This window comes from Cricetulus griseus, chromosome X (assembly GCF_003668045.3).
Source record: "Cricetulus griseus strain 17A/GY chromosome X, alternate assembly CriGri-PICRH-1.0, whole genome shotgun sequence".
NCBI classification, from domain to species: domain Eukaryota; kingdom Metazoa; phylum Chordata; class Mammalia; order Rodentia; family Cricetidae; genus Cricetulus; species Cricetulus griseus.
The window spans coordinates 64,363,177-64,374,761 of NC_048604.1; the positions used below are offsets into that span (position 1 = coordinate 64,363,177).

General features: G+C 36.4%; 1 protein-coding gene across 1 annotated transcript; it reads left to right on the forward strand.

Moving 5' to 3' along the window:
- The first annotated feature begins 8,065 nt into the window (after positions 1-8,065).
- On the forward strand, positions 8,066-9,118 carry Cysltr1 (cysteinyl leukotriene receptor 1). Its single transcript, XM_035449796.1, has one exon. It carries the CDS (start codon positions 8,096-8,098, stop codon positions 9,116-9,118), a length of 1,023 nt encoding a protein of 340 aa, XP_035305687.1. The 5' UTR covers positions 8,066-8,095.
- The last annotated feature ends 2,467 nt before the right edge of the window (positions 9,119-11,585 follow it).

The following is an 11,585-nucleotide window of genomic DNA, read 5'->3' on the forward strand; positions in this document are numbered from 1 at the left end:
TTAGGATAAAAAAGAACAGCCTTCCTTCATAAAACAAGGAACTTATTATAACTAATAATATAGAATATAACTGAAAGCCTCCATTGACAAAAGAGTGGATAACTAAAAGACAGTTTAAACATGAAATGGAGTAAACTTCAGCCTTAGAAAAGAAGGAACTTTTAACATTATGGGCATATACTGAGGACAATAAGCTAAGTAAAGTAAGCTAGTCACAGAAAAACAAACACTGTATCATTCCACTTACACAAATTACCCAAACCAGTCACATTCACAGGATAGAAGAATAAAAGGCAGTTGTCATGGAATGAGGGAATGGGGTACAAGAAGCTACTAGTCAACAAACGTATTGTTTCAATAAAGAAAGATGAATACATTACATGATCATTTGTGAATACAAAAACATTCATTTTGATTATATTTATGTCATCAAAATAGTTTTGCTTTCTTATAAGAAATATATTCAAAGGCAGTTAGATACAGCTGACAACCAGCAAAGATGCCAGAGGCGAATTTGATCACTTAGGAGAAAAGAGCAAGTTTGCTTGCTTCTAAGCATGTGAACTCAAAAATTATCTAAAAGGAATGACCTGATTCTGCACTTTGGATCCCAGAAGATTAAGATATTTTCCACAAACACACAGGAAATAACAGTTGTCTTAAGTGAAATTTTGGATCTTTACATCACTGATTCCACTTAGTTCCAATAAAACAAATTTAAAAAAATTTAAAAACCTTTTTTTTTAACTTGGGAAGAAAATGACTCATTTATCTAGGTTTTAAAGGCCGAGGAACAAATATTGTCCACATTAAGGAAAAGACACACTTTCCCAGCAACCCAAGCCTCTTTTTTATAAATAAACTGTGCAAAGTAGATTTCAAGCAACTGCTAAGATCTTGGTAGATAAATAAATGGTACTAGAATCCTGGAACCATGTTATCAAGCAAGATGGGCACCTGATACAGGAGATGATAAAAAGGAACAAACAACAATAACTTCAGAGCTTAATGAACTCCAAAGCTAATTGTTTCTCCTCACCTCCGTATTCCCAAATGTGAAACTGAGCGTCAGTGACATTTACTTAACAGAATTATCTTCAAGTTTATAGTGTGAATGTATGTTATTTTGTAGTACATTTTAGAAAGTTCAGTGTGTAGAGATAGACAAGTTATATACGAGTATGAGTTATTAAAGCTATTTTCATACTATCAGAACCAGAAATGTAACTTTAAAAGGGGTAAGCACGGAGAGGGGATCTATGAGCCCTGGCAAGTAGAGCAACCTCTCATCATAATAGTTATCACTTAGTTTAGAAAACACATCCTATCTAGAACTAGCGTGCTGCCTTTAGAAGGCCAGTACATTGTAAATACAGCCAAGATTGCAAACAATTTATGTCCATGTTCTTCATTGCAGCTATAAATCACTTATATTACATGCTCTCAAGAAAAAATAATAGCCCTGATCTTTACAGATGTATTGAATGATAAATTAGAAGGGACTTTAGAGGTCAGAAAATCTAACCCTATTGTATTGCAAATAAGTAACGTTTTGACAGAAAGGAAGTGATTTTCCAAAGATCACTTAATTAATCACCCACCAGAGCCTGAGGTATGATCCAGGTCTGTGGGCACCTAGTCCTTCCAATTTCCAATCGTGGTCTTTCTCCATACAAAAATTCCCTCTCATTTTAAACACACATATTAAAATTATACAGCAAATGTATTAACTCAAATCAACCAATATGTAAAATGCACTATCTACTATGCCCAGAAGGAAATATAAAATTAATAAAATGTGCATGTTTCTCTGTGCTAGTGGACCTCAAGCAAGAATAATGAAGAGAGTTATATTGAGTGATCACAGATGACCAAGACAAAGCAATAAATAAAACTCATCAAAAAGGCACAAACAACATATCACATCACACCCACATCAGAGGAGAAAAATATTAAATTGGGTTAAGATGTTCAATGACTTTTTGTTTTACTAAAAACAAAAAAGACACCCATTTCATTTAGTGGAAAATAATAGCCTGGGGACTACTTAGGTCTAAATAATACATAATTGACTCATACACACACACACACAAACACTGTGTGTGTTACATCTACAAAACTGTAAGCACATAAATTGGGCCCTTGTATTCTTCAATATGTCTGAGCTCTCTTATTTACTCTCTTAATTTATTCTGTTATTTGCTTTTAACGTATTCAAAGTCTAACAAGCAATTAACTCTCTCCTTGTAAGAAAATACACTTTCCTTTATAAGAATAGGGGCTCTACATCCCACGTGAAAGGATGCTTTCTCGGCCTGGACACATGGGGAAGGGCCTAGGCCCAGCCCAGGATGATGTTGTGGAATTTGGGGAGCCCCCCATGGAGAACCCTACCCTCCATGGGGAGTGGAGGGGGGAGGGTAGAGGGGGCTAGTGGGGGTTGGGAAAAGGGGAGGGAAAGAGAGAAAGGATTGACATGTGAAGCAAGCTTGTTCCTAATTTGAACTAATAAAAAAAGAATAGGGGCTCTATAAATTTTATTGACTGAGCATAAGCCAAGTAAAAAAATTAAATGATTTGATCATAATCATATATTCAGGGCTAGGAAGTACGGCTCACTGGGTAAGAGCACTTATACAACTGTCAGAACCTGAGTTCAAATCCCCTGCACCCATGTAAAACCTCAGGCATAGCCACACATGCCTATAACCCCAGGACTGCGGGTAGAGGGATAAAGATCGCCTGAGTTTGCTGGCCAGTCAGAACAGTCAAGAAAGGACATCCCCAGGTTCATTGAGAGACCCTGCCTTAAGAGAATAAAGCAGAGATTGATAGAAGACACCTGACACCCTCCTCTGACCTCCATGCATACACCACACACAACATATGTATATACTACATGCATACATGGGCAAACACACACACACAGAGAGAGAGAGAGAGAGAGAGACAGAGAGACAGAGAGAGAGAGACAGAGAGACAGAGAGAGACAGAGAGAGACAGAGAGAGACAGAGACAGAGAGACAGAGAGAGAGGGAGGGAGGGAGAGGGAGAGAAATTGTCGGTGAAGTTGCTGGTATAATATGTGCCTAACATTGGTAAGGGCCTGGGTTTAATACCCAGCACACACATATACACACAAAAATCACATAATTACTCTTTTACTTCAACACCTCTCCTGCATGTGGTTAAAAATGGAAGCATCTAATATTGGCAGAAGCTGCTATCAGAAACAGGAGTCTGCAAGCAAACTAAAAGGAAAAGAGTGGCAGGTTGTGGGGTCACTGAGTACCAAATGACTGCTATATGCAGAGCAAAGAATTGTGAGGCAATTCCAGTTCCTTTAAATTGTGGGATTCAAAGGAACACGGATTACCTCACAATTGTGAACTTGAGGGAAAAAAAACTACACTATGTTCCAGACAATGTGACACTTACTCATTTGTGCATATAAATGTTAGGCTAGATTATAATTGCATAATCACCACAGAAATGAATAACTCCTTAGTGTGCTAAATTTTTAAGATTATGCTTCTCATATGTGCATTTTAGAAATTCATAAGCTTTCTTTTTACAGCAGTCTAAGGAGAAACTCCACTATTGTTTAAACAAAAATCTATGATAGTGCCAAAATTAATTTTCTTTCTAGATCAGATGAGTGGAATCACATAATTTTATGATGGAAAATATTTTATATGTTTAAAATTCATTTAGTGTATCTTTATCAGTGTGTTAAGATATCTGAAAAGCAAATACGGAAAAAAAAGTTACTGCCTGATTAACAAAATTTTAAAGCCAACTCCGAGTAATTCTCAATTAGCAACAGACACTTGACCCAGACTATAGCAAGTTCCGAGGGTTGACTCCTTACCTGGAGAAAGGAGAACAATGGAAAAGGGAGAAGAAGCTGGAGACGCTCTGAAAAGTGGTTGCCTAAGTACAGGGTGAACATATTTTATATCTTTGAATTTCCTTTATTTTCTTTTTTACTTCCATTTTTTTACTTGCATTTTTGTCAGTAGATTTCCTTTGGAAAGTTCCAGCCTGTGCCTACTTTATAAAAATAAAACTGGAAGGTGTTTATTTTATTAACACTGGGACCACACATAAAGAAAAAGTGGCAGCCTCTGGGGAATCTTACTGGCAGACAAGAATGAGGGTCGCTATAACACAACAAAGATTGAGAAGTGTCAGGGTGCTACTGCCTCGGGAAAGCCTTTCTTTATTAGTTTATTTGTTGTAGCTCTGTGATTCACAACAGTAATTTTGTTGAAAGGACACACACCCTTAAAGTTCAAGTATTCAAGACTCTTTTTGCTCTCCAGGAGTATACATGTGAAGACAGTGACAAATTCAACGAGTACTGTTATGAGTCTGAGGAGATAGTTCAAGCTCCATTAAGCCATTCTTCTTTCAAACATTATGCTCCAAACAAATTAAGAAAATTTTGTTTAATATTCTAACTCCTATTCCTAGCAAACTAAGTCATTGGATGAGAATTTTCAAATTATTCCCTCTTTGAACTTTATAATTAAATCTTTGTAGAGAAAATATGATTTCATAGGAAGAAATATTGTATAAAATGATGTTCATCTTTAGGTGCAAAAGGTGAATGCAAACATCTGTAACCACTCATTCCAAGTCCCCCTCCCCTTGGGAATGTAAAAAAGGATGAAGGGAAAACAAGGAGCCATGAAAGCCAATGGGCAGCCCTAAATCTGTCAGTGTAGCTTTGATGTGCCATCACACTCTGGACCTGTACTTAAGGCTACTAAGTTCCCATGACCCTTCTGGACTGCTTTTGAGGTCACTAACTCCTCTTTGTAATCTATGATTTCAGCTTGAGCGTACTCTGACGTTGCAACATAAGAACAGTTGCCACAGTAAGAAGGAAACTTTGTGAAGGTACTGCGGTGCTAGAAAGAGGTATGGCTCCAGTTTCAGAATGAACCCTGTTCAATTCGCAATTTTCTCAGGGAAGTGATGTTCCTCATCATCTGTACTGAAATAAAGTGCACAACATTTGTGCTTACTGCTTTCTTCCATTAATCAATTCGTGGTTCATTTGCTTTGTGCTAAGGTGGCTTTTACTAGACTTCTCACAACCTCTCCAAACAAGTGAGTTATTACTCCTCAGCACCCACTTCCTTCCCCAACTGTGAGCTTTTGAAGACAGGACTTGGGTCTTACGAAATCATAGACTTCCAAAGGAACTTTCTGTATCCATTGCCTAGGGTGTCAGATCATTAGGAAAATCACAGTAAATTATACAAAACCTAATTAAACACTGCTCAGACATTTTATGACATTATATGTGAAATGGCTACTTTACACTAAATGATCTCTGCCCCTTGCTTGAAGATTCCACAATTTTCTTTTTATGGCTTAATGTAAATAATTGGTTTGATTTGTGGATAAATAAAAATCAAGCCAGAATACTGAATTTATAAAGAAGTTTATTCTGTTTCAAAGAGCTCTGATGGTTATTAATGGAATTGGATGACATTCATTTCTTTGTGTACTCTTGTTATCAGCTCTATTTGGCATCTTTTGTTAGAGCAGCTGAGAATTTCAAACTTTTTGTAATGTGCAATGGACAAATAATTTGTGTATACACAGTATGGGTATTTTAACCCTTATAATTAAGCTTTATAATTTGGTATCTTAGTACTTTAGGAAGCAATTTGTCTACATCAGCATCTTTAATCTCTAAGGTTGAAAAGATTTTAAATTGTAGTGCAATGTGTGGTCACGCTAAGTGGTTTCAAATGGATAGCTGTACTTTCAAATGGTAAGGTTTCTATCATTCCAGTTAACACTGAGCTTTTATGGACAAAGATGAGTAACTGGTCCCATATAAGATGCTGCTTTATTTATCAACCAGGGGGTCTGGAAGAGAAGATAACACATCGCTGATGTGCAAGACAGACTGAAAATTCTCTAGGAGTTCTACAAAGATAGAAATGTCTTTGGATGGACAGTGAGAGAAGGTGTGATTCAGTCTGAACAGTAAAACAGGATGGAAATGGGATGGTGGGTATGGTTTTGATGTGATCTGCGTATTGATTGAACCAAGGTCTCCTTATGTGTCCCAAGCTGATTCCAAATCCACCATCTTCCTGAGTCAGCTTTTCAAGATGGGCTTGAGAGGGAGCTGTTAACTAACTTCCTAATGGCAGTCATTTCACAGTATATACAGATATCAAATCATCAATCATGGTGTTGTATATCGTATTATAGACACATATTTAAAAGCGTGCTACGTTGATTTCTCAAATATTGTGAATAAAACTAAAAAGGAGAAAGCTATCTCAAAAATCTCAATAGCACCATCTAGTGCCTCATAGCATAAAATGGCTCAATTTGAAGAAAATACCTAAAACAGTATCAACAAAAAAGATTGGATTACTTTGGGGAAGTTTCCTTTCCTTTACCCGAATTCAGGGAACCAACAGGAAAAGAAACCTGGAGCACAAATTGAAAACTGACGCAGACATTAGGAATGGTGGGCTGGTTATTCTCTATAGCCCTAGAATTATTCCTCTTCCTTGTTAAAAATCTTGTATCAATAGTTCTTGGTGAAAATGACATTTTAAATGCTAGAAAAATATAAATAGATGGAATGAGAAGATGGATAAATGACACACCATGAACAGATGAAACTGTTCCTGGCTAGAAACCTGTCGAGTTCTATCCACCTACAGCAACTACCAGAGCCGCCTGTTCCCATATCTCCGCTATGTAGACAAGACCCATTCTATTCCGCACTAGTAGCTCTTAAATTCTCGAGCATTCTTCCAGACACCTTGTTTACAAGGGAGCATGAGCTATATAAAAGTCAACAAATCAATAAGAGACTAAATATTGAATTGCTTCCTCTTTGATAAGTATGCAAAAGAACACTGAAGAAATGACTAGGTCTACACTATCTCATCGATAGCTGTTGCTAATCAGGTTGTTAGCTGCCAGAATGCCATTACAGAGACCAAATAACAATCTTTTGATATGAAAGAACTGTGTATGGTTAAACTCAAAGCTTTGAATACAAGTCTGAGAAGAGAACAAGAATGAGCAACTACAACCAATTTCCTCACCCGACAAGTGCATTCAGACTAATTACACCACATCTTTCCTCAGAGCCTTAAATTATGGTATAGATTTTTCAACTGTAAATTTCATCTCTCTGGAACTTTTTTCTCCTCGTTATTATAACTTTATGACCACTATGTTTCTCCTGCTGTGGTGTTCTATGGTTCTAAACAGTTAATCCCAGATTAAGAATCTCTCCTACAAGAGTGAGTTTCACCAACATGAACTAAATCATTTTCCTTGGGTCTGACCTGCATCCAGAAGATGTTACCTGGTTCTCTTTTAGAGAAAATCAAGAATTTTGTGAAGATTTTGGCAACTAACCGAACTTAAAGCTCTTATAAAGCAATACATTGGTAATTAGATGATGATGGTTGATGATAATGGATACATACATAAACACTCATATATGTAAAACTGGTATATTTAAAGTTGTTTCTGTAAGTAAAAACCACAAATTCATTTGAAGGGAAATTTTATGAAATAGTACTGCAGCAGTACAATCTACAATATGAGGGGGATATTTTACCTAGGTCTTGGGAATTAAGAATTCTATCAGGGTACATAAATGAGAAAGGAGGAAAAAGATTTCTTCATGTCTGGCGGACCCAGCCTTCCTTCTGGGGGCAAAGTTCAACTGACTCTCTCCTCATAACCTGACAATTGCTTCCAGCTGTGGTGGATGTGCACGTGAGCAGCACTAATTGGACTCCACGGGTTATTTTTTTAAAAAAGAGAAAGAGAGAGAGAATGAACATGAAGTTTGAAGGGAACAGTGCTGAGAGGGGCTTGGAGGGTGAAGTGGAGGTTGGGCATGATCAAAACACACTGCATGTATGTATGAAATTTTCAAAGAATAATAAAATCTATTCAATATTTTAATTACACAGAAAAAGTATAGAGATGCTGGGAAATGAATTGATGTGCACAACAGTTTAAAGGTCTAGTTGAATTGACAAGATATTTTTCATATGTTGTAGGCACAAAGCAGGCATTCCTGGAGAACATGGATGGAGCTGAAAATCTGACAGTATCTTCTGCCAGTAATAACATATGCCATGATACGATCGACGAGTTCCGCAATCAAGTGTACTCCACAATGTATTCTATGATCTCTGTTGTGGGTTTCTTTGGCAATGGCTTTGTGCTCTATGTCCTCATAAAAACATATCATGAGAAATCAGCCTTCCAAGTATACATGATTAATCTAGCCATAGCAGATCTACTGTGTGTATGCACATTACCTCTCCGTGTGGTCTATTATGTTCACAAAGGCAAGTGGCTCTTTGGTGACTTTTTGTGCCGCCTCACCACCTATGCCTTGTATGTTAACCTCTATTGTAGCATCTTTTTTATGACAGCCATGAGCTTTTTTCGATGTGTTGCAATTGTTTTTCCAGTCCAGAACATTAATTTGGTTACACAGAAAAAGGCCAGGTTTGTGTGTATTGGAATTTGGATTTTTGTCATTCTGACTAGTTCTCCATTTTTAATGTCCAAATCTTACCAAGATGGCAAAAACAATACTAAATGCTTTGAGCCTCCACAGGACACTCAAGGTAAAAAATATGTCTTGGTCTTGCATTATGTGTCATTATTCTTTGGCTTCATTATCCCTTTTGTCATCATAATTGTCTGTTACACAATGATCATTCTGACCTTACTAAAAAATTCAATGAAGAAAAATCTGCCAAGTCGTAGAAAAGCTATAGGAATGATCATAGTTGTGACAGCTGCCTTTTTAATTAGCTTCATGCCATATCATATTCAACGAACTATCCACCTTCACTTTCTACACAGTGAAAATAGACCCTGTGATTCTGTACTCAGGATGCAGAAGTCAGTGGTCATAACCTTATCTCTAGCTGCATTGAACTGTTGCTTTGACCCTCTCCTATATTTCTTTTCAGGCGGAAATTTTAGGAGAAGACTCTCTACATTTAGAAAGCATTCTTTGTCCAGTATGACTTACATACCCAAGAAGAAAGCTTCCTTGCCAGAGAAAGGAGAAGAAATATGTAAAGAATAATTCAGACCCATCTCCAGTGCAGAACAATGAAAAGAATTTGCCTAACAAGTATTTTTCTAAATCACAATTTAAAAATAAAGTTTCCCATTTATAATTTGGAAATTATTAAATATATCTCATTTACAAATCCTATCATTCAATATTTAAAGTGTTCAACATTCAGTTTATCACTGTGAACTAACCCATAGATTTTTTTCTATTCACCAGAAGGTGGAAAATATTTGTGGTTCTAAACTATAAAACTCAATATGAAATCAAGATTTTTCCTCTTCAAATGAAAGGAGTTACAAAGGATATAAACTAGAATTTTGAGTCCAGCTTTTAAATATAGTTTTAAAATCAGCAAATAGTCATCAATCATCCCAACATGTGCCTTTACATGCATGCCATCAGATGAGACTTGGAGATGACCCAGAAGCTACAGAAATGTACTGTCAGCCTTTTCCTTTGTAGTGTTAACCATCGAGGCAAAGTAGGGCCCTATATTCCAGAAGAAAATGTTCAAGTGCTAGAACAGACCAATATTCAGCCAAATAGCTCCTCAGGCTGCATGCAATTTACAACCTGGAAATTAAGGAAAGTAAATATGATCAAAAGGCAACTTGTCTCCAATTCTCTTCTACCCTTGCTTGACTCAAACCCCCAAAAGAGAATGATGTTTTTCTTGCTCATTGAGGGTTCCTATTAGGAATTCAATCCTGACCCAAAATATAATTCTTCCTTAATGAGTAAGACAACTGGCATTCCCATATATGAGCAGAAACAATCAAAATTCATCTGAAGAAAAGGAAAGAGGTCTTCCTTTCTACATGAGTTTTATTGTGATCAAAATTTACTTTATAAAATACCGAGGAAAAAATTAATATCCATGTCATTCTCTTAAGAAGCCCATATATATATATATATGTATGTATGTATATATGTAATCTATCTTGTTCTATTATATGCATTTATAGTTAATTATGAGATTTATTGTTGTTTTATACTTTCTGCTTTTTATTAACATGTTGAAAGTAATAGCATTTATTTGCAGTGATTTTTATATTATAGCAGAAGCTTTGTTCTTAAAACAAACCATTGAAAATAGCTTGGTTGTGACTAAAATATGATGTTCATTGGCAAAGTTTTGTGGAAGTTTGTTCTGTTCTTAACCCTGAATTTCAAAAAGTCACATTACCTCAGAGGAAATAAATGATAATAGAGATGGAAAAAAAGGAAAACTGTGAGTGGAGTTCTGTCTGAATCTGCCACACGTGAGCTATTTCTAGTTCACTTCTACTACTACACCCCCTGGGGAAATAAAAAGTACACAATGAAGAGACACCTCTAAGGATCAGAAATAACTGGAACTCATTGATTTCTGATGAACATATCTGAAAAATAGCAGTACCTATACTTTTGTTCTATATTGTTTTCTTTTCCTTGAGAAAAATATCAAATATATTTGTCAAACGGTATCATGTCTCATTTTCTACATTTCTGCTTTGGCCAAATCAGCACAGTGCAGTGAAGGACACAAGACTGGAAACCAGGACACCTGCATGCTAACCAGTCTCTATTAATAGTTATGGAACTTTAGTCGAGTCCCGTAAACACAGAACCTCAACTTCCTCAGCTGTATGATGAGAATGACACTTGTTTTACCTTTCTTGCAGGATTCAAACACACCTAGATATGCTAAAATCTTATCCTAAAATATATAGTAAGTTATCATTTTAAAGTATTTATGAGGACTGTTAAATATGCTGATTCATATTTATTGTATCAATTCTCAATTTTGGAATAATTAGAGCAAACTATGGCCACAGTTAAATTCTATTGTGTATAAATAATCATGTTGCTTGTTTATTTCTACATCCAAGCTTTTGTCTATTTTTGCATTTCCACTCACATATGTACCCATGAATACCATATACATATGCGACAAAACCTTCAGGCACCTGCAAACTCACAGTGAATGTATTATTCTTTCGTGAATTATGTCTTAATAGCCTATACTATACAACTCACTTCTTACAACTTTTCCCAGTTTCTCCATGTATTTCCCACTACTTTCCCACAAAGGAAAGTGCTCCATGTAGAATCATCAACTATTTTTTTAATTCTTTTTTTGCAGAGTTTTTTATTTGAATTAGAAACAAAATTGTTTTACATGAAAATCACAGTTCCCTCTCCCTCCTGTCCTCCCCTACCACCCTCCCAACTAAAACCCTACCTATCCCATACCCTTTCTGCTCCCCCTGGATGGTGAGGCCTTCTATAGGGTGTCATCAGAGTCTATCGTATCCTTTGGGATAGGGCCTAGGCCCACTCCCGTGTGTCTTGGCTCAGGGAGTATTCCTCTATCTGGAATGGACTCCCAAAGTCCACACCTGTGCTAGGGATAAGTTCTGAACTACGACAGGAGGTCCTGTAAATTTCTGAGGAATCATCAACATGTTGAGGTTACAAATTACATCATTACATG

Excerpts from the sequence above, each read along its gene's own strand:
- Cysltr1 (XM_035449796.1), top strand. The coding sequence starts at position 8,096 with ATGGATGGAGCTGAAAATCTGACAGTATCTTCTGCCAGTAATAACATA.